At 47.5% G+C, this 15,977-nt stretch overlaps 1 protein-coding gene across 3 annotated transcripts in view; it reads right to left on the bottom strand.

Annotated features, from left to right (window-relative positions):
• LOC142566094 (fibroblast growth factor receptor 2-like) overlaps nucleotides 1-15,977 on the bottom strand; it is a 90,544-nt gene that overhangs the window by 14,854 nt on the left and 59,713 nt on the right. For 2 of the 3 annotated variants that reach the window (XM_075676860.1, XM_075676861.1), the window contains 4 exons: nucleotides 15,410-15,520; nucleotides 8,024-8,299; nucleotides 3,736-3,849; nucleotides 2,417-2,568 (listed from right to left, as the gene is read on the bottom strand). In XM_075676860.1, the coding sequence (XP_075532975.1) occupies nucleotides 2,417-2,568; nucleotides 3,736-3,849; nucleotides 8,024-8,299; nucleotides 15,410-15,473 (606 nt within the window). In that variant the 5' untranslated portion in view covers nucleotides 15,474-15,520. The remainder of the gene's footprint in view (nucleotides 1-2,416; nucleotides 2,569-3,735; nucleotides 3,850-8,023; nucleotides 8,300-15,409; nucleotides 15,521-15,977) is intronic. The other variant, XM_075676862.1, reaches the window with a different exon arrangement.

Genomic DNA, 15,977 nt, shown 5'->3' with positions numbered 1-15,977 from the left:
AAATTATCGTCATTGACATTTCACCACGAGCGCACACTGGTATGATGATTTTAATAATATTCACTTTGTTTAGTAGTTCCCTGCGCATCACTTGAAAAAATATTTTTAAATCTTCGTTTTCTCTGTCGATGGGGGCGAAATGCGAAAACACCCGTGTACTTAGACTTTGGTGAACGTTAAGAACCCCAGGTGGCCAAAATTTCCGGAGTCATCCACTACGGCGTGCCTCGTAATCAGAAAGTGGTTTTGGCACGTAAAACCCCATAATTTAATTTTTTTTTTCTCTGTCGGAAACGTTTCACAAACTAGTATACTTCGCTTCAAACGAAACAAATAAGAAAAATCGGAGCCGCTTCCAAGGCTTTCAGAACCAGGCCGAATGACTAAAACGCAGCAAATGTGAAAGCCATATTTGAACCGTAGTTGTTGTGATAGTCACTGGTAGGCGTATAAATTAAACGTTACATACGCTTTACATATTCAAAAATTGCGTTAACTTACTTATATCGTCAAGGGTTGTGAACAACTCTGAATTGCCGCTCTTCCTTCGAACTGAGCCTGATCCTCTACCGCCGACAGATTCAAAGCGTATAGTGGGCAGAGGCGTCCGCAACCCGACGTGCGGTATAGGGGACTCCAGTGACCCGCGCTGCAGAAGGGCATCCCAAAACGAGTGCAAGTGCTCGCACTCGAGGTTTGTTCGCGCTCACAGAAGACATTGTTTAGGAGCGTGAATTGCTGGGCCAGTTGATTCATGCTTAAAGCGGGAAAAAAAAAAAAACGAAAAGCAGGACGCTGGTCCTGAAGGCGCCACACACGCAGTCGCCGGACTTACTTGTATGTGTGCGTGCGCGTCCTTCTGGTCCTGCGTCTTGGTTGTCGCTGTTTTATTTTTTTTTTTGCTTTAAATAGAAGACATCCTGGAGAAGTGGCGGCATTACGTTCCAGTTTTTTAACGCAAAGAACCAACACATGACGTGACGCAGTCGCAAAGAACCAAGGACTCGTATTCGACACGTAATGACGGACTCCCGCCGGTGATTCGCCACGTGCTCTACAACTGATCCGAGATTCAAGAAGCTCAAAACCCCTACTGAGAGTCTGAGAGAGAGAGAGAGAGAGAGAGAGAGAGAGAGAGAGAGAGAGAGAGAGAGAGAGAGAGAGAGAGAGAGAGAGAGGAGCATGCAGTGTAAATAGAGTGGGGCTCCCGTTGCGGCCTCTATATGGCTGCTCTGTGGTCTTCGAACTAGAGATCGACGGAGCTGAATGGATCCCGTCAAGCTGGGCCCGCAGCTGTGTGGACTCGTCTCCACCCATTTTTTACACACCCCTTCCCAACTTTCCCCATCGCAACGTGTTTCACAGAGTCGTCTTTCTTGACCGTAGGATTAATTAGTCCATGGCTTATTGCGTCAAATGGCCCTAGTTCAGTCATAACTGCATATTTTCGAGAAATTATTCCAGGATAGCTTTTTTTAAACTTGGAATTCAATTTTTTTTTTTTGCTGTATGGCACGATTCCCTTAAATGATAAAGTAGCTACAGTGGCTGTAGACACTGCCAGCACAGTGCGCGCCATGCTGACTGTCGTGCTCACTTCTTGACGCTTATGCATTCGGACGCGACAGGCCTTCGTGGAGGTGTGAGTTTTCTTCGGCAACTCATGCATAGCCCACAGGTGTGCACGTCGTTGCATCTATGCTACCTGGCAAAACTATACCCGCTTCCAGTAGAATGTCACGCGCGCTGTCACTCCCGCGATGCTTTTATCGATTAACGAGGAACACTGACTGACATGCATGGCTGAATTCGAAGATCTGCCACTGAGTATATGCCGACTTCAGTGGCGGCTCTGATATATGACCGGCACAACTGCCGGAAGACGCGCGCAGTATTTTGCGAGCTCCGTGTGACACGAGGGGCAGTATTAGTGCACGAAGACAAGGACTTGGTTCGCCAACACCGAGCGTGCCTTTTAGAAAGCCATGTCACAAGAGCCCTTGCAACGCTGAGCACTATGGGAGCTGTGGTGGGTTCCCACTGTGTCTTCTTCTACTACGAACATCAATTATGAGCTACCAAATGGGCCCACCGTGTTCGTTCGGGCTTGTTCGTTCGCTCTTTGGTTCAGACAGGCGGTAACGTGACATAAAAGATAAGATGTCCTACCGAACCTACAGGATTAAACCAACGAAGGTGCGTTTCCGAACCGAGCAATCGAGTTGAGACAATCAAAGAATTTTTGGACGAGGACTGCCTCGCCGTGTTCGTACTGGTTAGCATGTTGTTTTCGAGCGATTGGCCTCCGTGCACCAGACACTGTGAAAGTGAACCCTGTAGGTTTCCCCCATCTTGTTTCACTCCGGTGCTTTGCGAGGAAGCGAACTGAGAAAAAGGCTGGCACGCTCCGGTGTACCTTTTTTCCCAGAAGTCGCGTTGGTGGTTGGTCGTTCTTGAGCCACGTGATGTTCGCCGGTGGGTTGCTCTTGACGATACATGGCAACACCACGTTGCTTCCAGCAGGCTGCACCACCAACTGAGGATTCACCTTTACGAACGTCGGTGGCTCTGAAAGGGCAGAGGGAAACACGGCCAAGAAATAGAAGTAAGTAAACGGACAGAAGCTGCGTCCTGTGGATTTCGCCAGTTCTCCCCGACCCCCACGCGCCCTTGCTCAGCATCCTCATCTGTTTCGCGGAAAATTATGGGCGACTATCACGTTGTGTTGAACCAGGCATATATACTTGGAGGACTAAACTCAGGACTGAACGAGTTTGGGTAATAAAACACAGTTCATTTAATTATTTCTGCCGCGAATTTTGTTTTGGGAAAACTTTATTTTCGCGCACATGTCAACGATAACATAAAAAGGAAAAAAATTGAAAACAGTTCTCAGTGCTACTATTCACAATATCTTGAACCTTGTGTCACATATCCAGATAGTTGCCGGGAGATAATATTGCGTCAAGATTGTAAATTTGCAACGATGAGTATATGAAGAATAGCCACAAATGATTGTCAGGCGTGCCAACTAAGGCATACTACGCCGCTTAGGCGGCAGGCGTCAGACATGCGGTATACAGGTCTAATCAATTGAATATATCTATCCTTTATTTATTTTTTACTTTTTTTTTGCCATTCCGCACCGCTGCGTGTAAACATGTTGAAAGGTCGACTCCACGTAAAGTTGGACACTCGTAGTTCTCGAATTTCGGTTATACTATAATGCTATGATATAATACCATAATAACGTTTATTTCGCGAAGCAGCGATTGTCGCCTCGTGTAGTGTACCGCATTCTCTTAGTACGCTGTCAAAGAGCATCAGAAGCACTTCGCTTGCGTATGGTCTACGTCTTCATTGTTCGCCATTAGCAATGTCTCAGTGGCTGCGGAGTTACTGCGCTCTGCGCGAGCTTACGGGTTCAATTCTCGGCTGCGGCGAAGATCGGGAAAGAGTGAAAAGGAAAAAAATAAAACCCCGCTCATGTACCTAAATTTAAATCATACTTAAAGGACACCAGGTGATCCAAATTATTCGGAGCCCTTTACCACAGCGTCCCTCACTTTGCAGCTTTCGGACGCCAAAAAAAAAAAAAAAACTGGTCACATAATTGATTCTCTTGTGTTTTCCATTTTTGTTGACCCAAGCATGCGGTATTGTGGAACACCCTGCGGAAAACAGCGGCGCCTATGTAACGCGAAACTTATCCGAAAGAAAAAAAAAATGACCCACCTAGCTTTTCCGTGATTTCTGCTGTTACATCGACAGAAGGCGCGGTAACCGCACTTGCATTTCTCGTGTAAAGAATGTTGTCCGGGGCTTTTCCTTGGTCTCGAGAAAGGACTTCTGAAAGAAGAGCAAGTTTTTTTTTTTAAATTGGAACTGAGAAGACACTCACCTTCAGAGACATTTCACTGTAATTTTAATCACGAATTTTTTTTAATCCAATGGGGCCTTCCGACTTCGTATGAAAAAAGAAAAAAAAAGAAAACGGTCACGTGCTCTTTTTCGGCGGACTCTTTTCAGCCTGAATATCTACAAGAGCTTTGCGTCCCACATACTGCCTTTTTAATCAGCTACTAGCTTTATCTACCATCTGCTGCGAGAAAAGCCCGAAATGAAATGAACACGCGTGTAAATACTGCAAAGCGCTCCGCCAATTATTCCTACGTTTGGAGAGTATTTGCTTAAAAAGCATACCTCTACTGTTTACATACCCGTAATATGAAGCGGGACGGGCGGATACTCACGGTGCAGGACTCAAGTGCGGGGCCCGTATTCACAAAAAGAGCTCTTACGCTGGAATTGCTCGGAAGAGCAAGTATATATATATATATATATATATATATATATATATATATATATATATATATATATATATATATGAAAGGCCTCAACCTTTCAGGGTCAAAACCGATTTTTTTTGCACCCGGCTTATAGCATTCTGAGTAGCAGACCACGGGGGCGATCGCCGTTTACAGAGGCCACATTCCGATGGGGGCGGATGCTATGCGCGTTGAGGTACCCTGGCCAATATTGATCCGCAGCTCTTCGCTACGATGTGCTCTCAAGCGTCAGTGTTGCTTTGGGAGGTTAAATAAAATAAATAAATAAATAAATAATAAATAAATAAATAAATAAAAGGTAAATTGGGAGAGCTGTGTTTAGAAAGTGCGGGAACCTCTGAATGACGGTCCCTATCTTTGATGGACTTCACTTGCTCACGTTATTGTAGTGAAATGTCGGCAGGTTCCCAAAGGTATAAAAAGCGATCAAGTGTAGCTGTTTCCTTTTATTTCTTTTTGCGCGCGGTGCCAAACCGTTTCGAGAACATTGAAAAGGATGCTTTGAAAATTATTTTTTGAACTACCGTATTTTTCGGACTATAGACCGCGGAGTATAGAAGTTGTACGATAAATATACATACAAGCTATACAATCTATATATGCCCCAAATAGGACGGCGCAATACGACAAACGGTAAATCAGCTTTCGGTGGGAAATTATAGTAGCTATCCTGCACAACACTTGAGAAAGTTGAATCCATTTCATCCGTTTCATCCTTTTCGACTATCCTCGCAGTTCTAGCGTTTCCTCAATGAAACAAACACTTGGCTTAGCCAACCTCGAATAGCGCTGAAAACACCTTAGGCTCTGCCTCTTTGAGAAACTCTTCTATGCTGACGAGTTTCGCAAATATGAGCTGCTGCTTAAGCCATCGTGCATGTACAAGCCTCGAACAGATAATCCCATGCAAGGTTGGAATTCTCTCATGTCGTAGCACCATATACAAGGGCCCGTTAATCCCAGTAACATCCAACGACTGAAAGCACCTCTCCACCGGCACCACCGCTATCATTTGACCCCAGAACTTCAAGCCACAAAAGTGCGTATTTTGTGCTTGTCCCTCCTTTTTTGTAAAGAGGCAACGACGCATGCACGCGATACTCAAGCGATGCGGCAGGCAGACGCTGTCGCGCTGTCGCGTGTGGGGCAACCACATGGACACGACACTGCAATAAGTCGCGTCAAATGTCCATTCTTGTCAGTAGGAATACAGTCATACGCACGTCAAAAAAATGCAAACATACCGCAAGACTAACGTTTTTACCAGAGTGTACTAGATCTAGATTTATCATGCCGCCATCGCCGATGAAGAAGCGTTCTAGACTAGCACACTCGTTGAAGTGTTAATAAGTTAAATGCACGTGTGTCAGCAATAATTTGTGACAAATTAACAAAGAAATATGTAAGCTGGAAAAAAAATTTTAAATAGACACTTTCTTGGAACATATGATAATATGACATTAAAAATGAAGTAAATTACCCGACGAAGGATGAGCATTCTTTAAAGTGTTATCATTGGAGGGAGCAACCCGCAAAAGAACCCGGACCAGGTCTCGACAGTAAAGAACTCACTTTGAGTTGTCGACTAAAAAATTACTGTAAATTGTTCTACCATCCGAAATTGTAAAACATATAGAACCCCTGGTTAAGAAGAACACTAAATAAGTATACATGCCGTAAACATTGTAAGCATAAACTAGATGAAGTAATAACATGCTCACCGTATCTCAGATAATTAACTATAATTTGGGCTTACTGTTTTATAGGCTGATCAGCAATCAGCTCCCGGTTGACCTAATTTCATTATCGTCTTTACTGAATGCTAACATTACGAGGTTTGTATATAAGAAAAATTTTACTTGCCTAAAGTGCGCACTAATTACAGTAAATTCGCATTTCATTGTGGAACTCCTTGCCTTTAGTTATAAAAGAGTGTAACGTCACATATAAATTCAAAAAGGATCTTAAAATGTTTTAAGATCATTTATTGTTCATACTCGCACTTTTTTCTTTTTTAATATTAGTTTCCCTTGTTTTTCCTTCTTTCTTTTTTTTTTTGTACTTATGCTCAACGTGTCTGTTACCTTAGTTCTACTTTTTGAGTTGTTTGTTAATCTCGTTATATGATATTGCTCTATTTTGCTGCCATGTAGTAATTCCTCTCACCACCTAACCTAGGCCGGAAGTCCCAGCACAGTCTTTGACTACTCCTCTTGTATTTCATATCTATCAACACATGTAATAATAGTCAATGTGCGCAAGGCCCCATATCATATTTCAGATTTCATAACATAAAATAGCATAGCGGCAGCGCCTAGTATGTCAAAAATAAAATTGTGTGTACAGAAAAAGAAAGAAGAGACGAACCAAGAGCTTGCACTTCAGTGATATTGAACTCATTAGTTGGCCTAATTGCAAAGCTTGGGCGAGTTCGATGGTAAAAACTGTCTATACTAAGAGTGGGGAAAAAGAAAAGAGAGGACAGAAATAAAGTGGGAATCAGCGGTGACGTAGCACATATAGTCTTGTTCGATCGAACCTTTCCGTAATGCATCAATACAAAACCGCTTGTCGTTCAGTGAGCGCGCGCGACGCGTTCTTCGCGCGCCCGGATTTACAAACCCGACATTCTCGTATCGCCGACGTGCACCAGAGGCCCTTCGGATGGCCCAGCATTATTTGCAGCAGAAACCTACGCTACTGGAAATAAGGCCAGCGTAGTTCGAGCCCGGTGCAACATTGAGTTTTGAAACGGCGTGCCGGGGGCGCGAGCCAGCCCCCAGAATAGCAGCGCCGATGAAGGAGCCACGATGAAGAAGCAGTGCACGAATGCAGCCCGCCGGGGCAGCAGCGCCAGCGCGCCGTCAAAGGCGCGTCATCGCTGACGCAGTGATGGCGGCGCAGCGAGGCCCGCGGGCGCGCGCCGTGCCTGGCCATGTGGGGAGAGCGCGAGGGCTGGAACGGCTCTATTTATGGAGTTGGAGTGCATAAACCATTGCTTTCTCTGCAGCGTTTTGAAGCGGTGAGCAGACTCGCGTGCACTGCTTATACTTATTCCGAGAAATTCATCACGGTATGTAGCACGGTAAACAGTTGAGAATCTTAATGTCCTGCGCCTCGTCGCACAGCCGTCAGTCACATTGTACTTTTTTTTTTATTATTATTCGCGCTGCAATTACTGACCACATAGAACCGAGTGCCACTTTGGCCATGATCAAACTGTGCGTGAGTGACGCGCTCGCGGAGAGTAGCTGATGACAGAAATGGGCAGCGCGAGCCAACGGAGAGAAAAGGAAGAACAGCGAACACGGCGCGCGCTGTCTGCTGGCTTAATTGTTCCCCCTTTCATTTGTCCGCGTCGCGCTGCCCATAAATATCGTGGATCCGCGCCAACTAGTCGCACCTTTCACCAGTCGCCCCATTATGCGAGGAGGCCGTGACGTTTCGAATGCGGTTACGGGTGTCTATTCACGCACTAGTCTGGCTCTCATCGCCGCTTTTCAGCTGGCTGAATGGTTTGCATCACTTCCGCATTTCTTGCAGGACTCGTCTTCACTTCCCTCGGTGGTTAGTTAGCCTCCATAACGTCAGTAAACCAGGTTACGCGCTCCTCGTTAGCGCGCCTTCAAGTCCCACGTGGAGCGACCGCCAAGTGCAAAGCCAGCATCACTCACCGACTCGCAGCGTGAAGTTCTTCCAGGCTTCGCCGAGGCCGTTGTTCGCCTTGCAGAAGTAGCGGCCGGCATCGCGTGGCTGCGCGTTCTGGATGGTGAGCGTGTGACGCGACACGCGGATGTTCTCGCGTGGCGTGGTCGTCAGCTCGCTCTCTTCGTGGTACCAGGCCAAGTACGGCCGCGGCTGTCCCGAGACGACGCACCGGAGCCGTACCGTGGCGCCGGCCATCACCTCGTACAGTGTCCGTTCATCGTCCTTTTTGAAGACCGGTGGATCTGCAGAATCAATCAATCAATCAATCAATCAATGCTCAGCGGGAGAGGAAGTAGGAAGGAAGACGGCAGTACGGGCTAGACTTCAAAGGCGGATAATGAAGAGGTCTGAAAATATTTGGCGTATTGTTTTTATCCGAAGACCTAATGCCTGCTTTTTCTCTTTTTTTCAGTGACTACATTACCCGCAGGTTTATGGATGTCTTTAGGTTACTGTTTCCTTAACAGTATCCCCTCACGCCCCACTGCGCCCCATCCCCGTTTTTCTTCGCGGTATTAGACAAGCGCACAGTGTTTTGACTGCTGGTTGTTTTCATTTGTTGTTTGGTAGCGCCTCTGGCACGAGACGCGTAAAAATTTAATAATCGTAAGACAGGCTCTCAGACTACATGCCGTCATACGAAAATTGCCGGTAGCTTTGTTTTATTTATTTTAATTTCGTCCTTGGTTGGTTGGTTAGGCTGTTTGATGGAGGCGGGGCTAACAACGGACAGCCTGGGCCGACAACTGCTCTGCACCTAGGCGACTCCTTCCGCTATTCAGGGCCGAATTCACGAAGCCTTTCGTTCGCAAGTGCTGCTTGCTATTGGCCAGCAGCATTCGGTAACAGCATCGCATGAATGACGCGATTAGTTGGCATCTGCTCTTACGAACAGTTCTAGCGTAAGTACTTTTTTGTGAATACGGACCCACAAGCGTATCACCAATTGTCCATCAGGGTCCGTATTCACGAAACCCTCTTACTCGCTAGAATATTTCGTAAGAGAAAATTGCACATAATCCTAATGCTGGACGTATTATTAGCGATGGCGGCCGACCAATTAACGGCAAAGAGCGCTTCCGAATGAGAGTGTTCGTGAATTTGGCCACTGATCAACGTCGCTTAGAAATGCGAGCACACAAGGCGCGACTCGTTTCACGCTATCATCGTCATTCGGGGAACATTATCTGCTGCGCAGGCAAACCTCTTCGTTGCAAGTTGCCTAACAAAGTATTGCTTCCGACATTGAAGCGCCAAAATGGCCAAATGAAACGTTCCGCATCACCACTGGCTGAAGACACAAAGCTTTTCGTGCGCGGGTGCTCTTGGCCATTGGCTGGCCGCCTTTACTAATATGTCCAGCATCATGATTAGCTCGAATTTGCTCTTACGAACAATTCTGGCCTAAGTGATTTTTTGAGAATAGAGGTCCATGTTTTTTTTTTTTTTGCATTCTGTATATAACGGCGAGGAACTTCATCCATTTCGTCCGGTGTAGGCTAATACTAGATTAGATTTAGACAGGGAAACCTAAGTCGGCATTCTAGGCATCGTGTGTAATACGTGCGACGTGAATGAGAAGCCACCGCAGTTGCCGTGACCGCTTCGTGTGGCTCCGTATGGTCTCCAGGTAAAGGTCGTTTCATTCATTACACGTAAATTCTCCTTCACAAGATAGAGCGGACGCCTTATTATACTATTGTAAAGAGAAATTCGCCTGTTCATTTTCACATTTGCTTCGGCATATTTACACCTACACTGTAAAATAATTTACACCCCCTGAAGTGAGAAAGTGTGTAAATGTGTCTTAACTCACACTCTTACGGTGTGATTTATATAACTGACACCCTAAGGGTGTACGTTATAAACACACTTACACCCTTTTTCGCATTTAAGGGTGTAAATTATATTACAGTGTAAAGGGGCACCGCCCAGAAGGTCGCTGTCGAATCTAGCAACCCTAAGTATCGCTTCTCACTTTGTAACTAGTAGCCGCCGTTCCTAGGGACACATCCTCAGCGGTACCTGGTGGCAGGGCCGTAACCAGGAGCAGGGTTAAGAGGTTCTGACAGCCCCCGAAAAGATCGCTGCGCCAATATACTGTTTAGTACAACCTTTATATATGTCCTTATACGTATACTTCGGGGACGTGCTCAATTCATTGTAAAAATAAGTGAGTACTTCGGAATGGTCGCCGCTGTGCTTGCATAACCCCTCCTGAAAGTGATTTTCCGCGTAGGGCCCTGCTTGGCAACATAACAAAACATTATTTGCCCCCTATTTCTTTCTCTTATCTGTGCCGTGGGCCTGTCTTTCCAACGAAAAGGGCAAAAATTAACAGCCTGGCTTCAGTTGTCGTTGCACCGGCGTTGTACCGCCATCTCCGCTGCTATCTGCTCTCTCCCGACACGAGCGAGCGGTCCAAAGCCTCGCCGCGCCCACCACCACTTGTTCCACCTCGCTGAGTCCACACATCAGCAGCGCCGCGCGCGCACCTTTCTCGCCAAGCCAGCTTGACAGCCTGGGCCGCGGCTGTAATTCGTCGAGTCCATCTCAGAGTTGCGTAATGTAAATCTGCTGCCCCCCCCCCCTCTCCCTCGCGACGCGGGGCCAAACACGGGGCGTGTCGCGTCAAGGCAGGAAGTGCGCGCGCCCGCGCGGTTATTCCGAATGCATGTATTCTGAGCTGCATCCTGCGGTCTGGCGACCCGCTGCCGCGGTCTGCAGGCGAGCTTTTCGGGCGGAGCGCTGAATGTGCGATGACGCCGCGGAATACACGAGAAAAAGAAAACGGCGCGGCCTTTGGCGACGCTAGTAATGAAAGGTGTGCATGAAGCGAAGACGACGAAGAGTGCGACGGAGAGTGCGAATTGGGATGATCAACTAGTTCCTGAAATGGCGTCGTTCGCGCGACCCGATGTTATCGGTTCCACGAGTCGCTAAATATGCTAAGATATTCGGTGAGGAAGCGATACAGTCGCGATTTTTTTGACAACAGACGCAGAAGGAAGAAAGAAAGAACGAAAGAAAGAAATACAGGGTAGTATTGGGGGGGGGGGGGGGGCGTATACGTCGTCTCGTCGTTGCAAAGCAAGGATCAAGTCGCATGACAATATTCCATTGATGTTACCGTGAAAATAATAAACTCACAAATAACGGCAGCTTGCCACTGCGAGAAAAAGCCGCCGTCTTCAATCTTTCAGGTCGTTTAGCCGCCTGAACGGCAAGTGATCTGTCACTGTGTCCATTGTGCGACAGAGCCGCCGTAGCCTTTCGGCCACCAGCCAAGCCGACGCCGAGTTCGAGGAGTCAGTGCGCATCAGGGGCCCCAATCCACAAAGCTTTTCTTGCGCGGTATTGTAACGGATTGTTTATCTGATGAATGAATGAATAAAAAAATTATGGAGTTTTACGTGCCAAAACCACTTTCTGATTATGAGGCACACCGTAGTGGAGAACTCAGGAAACTTAGACCACCTGAGGTTCTTTAACGTGCACCTAAATCTAAGTACACGGGTGTTTTCGCATTTCACCCCCATCGAAATTCGGCCGCCGTGGCCAGGATTCGATCCCGCAACCTCGTGCTGAGCAGCCCAACACCATAGCCACTGAGCAACCACGGCGGGTGAATGAATAAAAAGGAAGGGAAGGTGAATTACTGCTGAACGTACCGCAACTGTCTAGCACAGTCGGCTAACACCTGAACGGTGGTCGGCACTCGGCGTGGGGGCGTAAAAGGACACGGAGAAAGGATAACAGAGAGGAGAGAGTAAAGAAAGGGACTATTTACATATAAAGGACAGAGCGATTAGGTCCGAGTTATCCGTAGTTCGCTTGTGGAGCGACTTCGGCCTCGAGAGAGCTTGTTACCCGGCCCCGGGCACACCGGCACTGTTAGGTCACGCAGAGCAGTGGATGGCGAGGCCCGAGTGCCTGAGGAAGTCACTGTGTCTAGTGAGCTGCCCCCCGCAGGCGAGAGGCACAGCTTCGCCGTAAGGGCGCTACGGCGCGGTCGACCGGAAGCGCTGTATAGAAGCTCGAGAGTTCCTCCCGTGGCGCCTAAGTGCTGTTTCCCATTGGCCGGCCGCCTTCGCTGATACTATATGTTCAATATTATAATTGGCTGGCACATGAACTTTACAACATTACAATACAGGTCCAGGGCCGATTTCGCAAAGCTTCTGGTTCGTAAGTGCTCTTTGGCATTGGCCAGCGGCCTTCGCTACTAATATGCGCAGCATCAGGATGGCCTAGAATTTTCCCTTACGAGCAGTTCTAGCAAAAAGTTTTCTTTTCTTTTCTAATTGCGCATATGGGCTATAGTGAACAAACTGAGAGTCAGAATTTCCTTCAGCGGCGCACTGTATATGGCCTGCACAGCGATCCGGAAAGACTAGAAAGGATGGCGTAATGTGGCAGTTCACACCTTGTTCCGGTAACACCAAGCAAAGCTAGAGCAGTATATAGAGTAAAACGCGCGACACGTTTCACAAACGGCAGTCGCAGCCTCTTTTAGCGTGCGCCACTGACACGTTCAAGAGGATTTGAGCTTATTCCGGACTAGACCAGCTGTACAGAATCTTCATCAGCTTTGCATTGTTACCTGCTGACCGGTAACAAACAATGCTTGACGAGACCTTAAAGCGAGAACCAGGCTGAAACCTCTGGTTCATCTACTTATTCCCTAAATTATTCAGATGCCGCAATTGCAGGCGCTACATCTGGCAACCACCTCTTCGTTCAGCGCCGAGCAAACGAACGACAAGAGAGAAGGAGAGAAATATAGCCTTACGAAAAAATTACGGCGTAAGAGATTTTTTGTGAATGCGGGCCCTGTTTGTCTACGATTTGCGTGCCATGGAGGGGTGTGCACAAATCATTCCCGGCCGCACTGGTGTCGACTCAGCGGTTGCTTCGTGCATGTCCGACACAGTGCAGCGCCCTTTGAGAAGCCAGACGTCAACACCTAGATGTCCGAGCCATCGTGATATATATACGCAAAGAAACGCACTCCAAGTATCTCCTCCACAATTCAGCTTGAGGCACTCATTCTCCGACGACTGCGCGCGCCCAGCCATGGCGGGCGGTTCCGTGCATAGACTTCTCGACGTCCCTGCGCCAGATTCCACGCGCGAGCTTCGCCCCTCTGGCCAGAGATTGCCGTGACGATTTGGTGCAGACGCTCCTGACCGCCGCGCTCCACGGGAGGAGCGTGCCCTTGCCGCAGCCTGACAGCGCCGGAAGAGTTACGGCGGCGTGCCGTGCGCGACACCGCGAGCTGCAGGGACGGCGTCTCTGCTGGCGCGTGTCTCGGCGACCATGAATCAGAGCTGCGGCTAGAGCAGTCCGGCCTGGCGGCGGTAATTCGCCGCTCGTCAATGGCGAGGAAGCGCGCATAAAAGTGGCCGCGGGCTCCTTTATGCACACCGGGATTTACGCCGGCAGCCGCGGCTCGAACGAGGGTCTCTGTTGTCGGTTCGCGGAGCCGAGGCGCGACCATTTGACGGCGCGAGTCGAGAGGCCGGTTAATTTTGGCCCTGCGGCGGCAGCGTGCCGCACAAAGCCCTTTTCCGGGATTACCCCGCGCGCCCTTTGGCGTCTCGCCTCGGCGCGCCACTGCCGAGCGGACGACGCAGCTTCGTCAGCGGCGCCACACGCGCGGGGCCCACTTTGTTCGCATTTCCTTTGCCTGTTTGGGGCCCTGCACGTTAGAATTCCGGCGGCTCCGGCTTGGGAGCGCATGCACGAAGCCGCGGTGCGGTTTCATTACGGCACGTACACGGGCTGGCTTCTGAAACAACAGCTCACGGTCGAGACTCTAAGCGAGAAAAGGTCGGCGCGACGCGGCTCTCTCGACGGGTCCTCGACTTGCCAAATATACACGCAAAATAAGGCTAAAGAGTTGTTTGTTAATCTCTTTTCGTCTTTTTTGCGTGGAGCTCCAAAAGTGCTGATGGCCCGAAATTGCGAAAAGAGAACGAGAGTGAAGGGAAAAAAAATAGGAAAGAAAGATCCTTCCTTTACGTTCGCTGACACATGTCGGAAACCAGAGCAGACGATATTTTGGGAAACCGGCTGTAAGATAAAATCTGTCGCGCCCTTTCTCGGGGATAGGCGGCGAAATTGAATTTTTCACATCCAGAGACAGTAGCATGGCAGAGGCAATGTTTTCGTGAACATATTTTACCTTCTTTTTTCCCCAATTTCTAACAGGGGACGCAATTTCAGTTTCTATATTACTTCTTTCTTTCTTTCATTATTTTCTTTCTTTCGCATCATCTCAGCACCTATGCTGATCTACGGCTTGCGAAAAAAAAAGAAAAGAAACAAAAAGGAACAGAACCTGTGCATCTACCTTTATACAAAGGTCCGAGTGATGGCTACGAAAGCACAATTTCAGAGGAACCTCCTGAAGTTTGTAGTTCGCTTCTGAAACGTTTCCGTGTGCAGTCCAGTATCATGTGACACTGACAAGCATTCCATGTAAAGTGCATATTAATATCAACCGCGCACAGAATGTTCCAGTAGGCATACACGCGTCTTAGGCACGCGATAGAAAATACTGTAGATCGATGAGGGGTAATAATAGAATAAATGGATGGAATTCTATTGAGCATACTGCCATGTTCGGGTTCGTTGCGCTCCGCAAGAATGTTTGCCAGGCAACGCGTTGATCAAACAGACTAAAGTTGAGATATCATTTGGTACGAATGATTGAATCATACTTCTGCCTTATTCTCTGCAGCAGCTCATTCATACAAATATATAAATAAACGTATTTATATACATCGTGGAATGTGGATACATAAATGCTTTCAATGGGGAAATATTCTTAATGTTAATAAATTACGTTACTACACACACGCACGCACACACACAAACACACAGACGTCTGATTTAATCCGTACGTTAAAAAAAATTAAATTATTGGGTTTTACGTGTCAAAACCACGATCTGATTGTGAGGCACGCCGTAGTGGGTGGACTCCGGAAATTTCGACCACCTGCGGTTCTTTAACGTGCACCTATATATAAGTACACGGGTGTTTTTCGCATTTCGCCCCCATCGAAATGCGGCCGCCGTGGTCGGGATTCGATCCCGCGACCTCGTGATTCATTCGCAGCCCAACACTATAGCCACCATAAGCAACCACGGCGGGTGTCCATCCGTACGTTGCCGCCACCAAGTGTAATATCAGAAGTTTCAGGAAATAATATATATATATATATATATATATATATATATATATATATATAATCATAAAACCGTGCAACATAGTTATGACCTGCGGAGCCCAGTATGCTCATGAGAAGCGATAACGTAAGAAGCACAGGAATGTGTAGGTAACGTACTTTGTGACACTGTCAGGTAGAACAGGCTGACGAAGCTTAGGACTCTGAAGCAGAAGTGACACATGGTCTGCTGAGGCAGGGTCCTCGTTCAACTGATCATGTCCCCGGCTTCTGCGAAAGGAAAAAGGGACGGGGAGAGTCAGGGCATGCAGTAAGAATAAAGCAAGCATTTGGCGCTGCCTCCACCGCAATTTCCTTCACTCATCGACATTTCTCCACCGCTAGTCAAGTCAGAAACAGCAACAACAACAGCAACAACAACAACAACAACAACAACACTTGTTCACATAATTTGCAAAATTGTAAACGCTGCTCGAAAACTTACGATGCCATTGAAGGAAAACAAAAACACCGTATGTTGACAAAATGTGCTCTCTGGAGTAACAAATCCAGAAATTATTATGTTAAAACATTTGCGCGAACACATATCCCTTATCAAGTTTTACGTGCTGGCTAGTGTCCAGAAAAGTTACTCACTTTCCATAGAAACTGTCACGGTTTCCTCCTAGATCTTAATGTTCCAATGTTAAAAGTACGGCAGATATGTCAGAAACAAATACAGAAGTCC

Source organism: Dermacentor variabilis, unplaced genomic scaffold (assembly GCF_050947875.1).
Source record: "Dermacentor variabilis isolate Ectoservices unplaced genomic scaffold, ASM5094787v1 scaffold_12, whole genome shotgun sequence".
Taxonomy (NCBI): Eukaryota; Metazoa; Arthropoda; class Arachnida; order Ixodida; family Ixodidae; genus Dermacentor; species Dermacentor variabilis.
The sequence above is the reverse complement of the archived record's forward strand: the minus strand, read 5'-3'. Positions and strand labels throughout refer to the sequence as shown.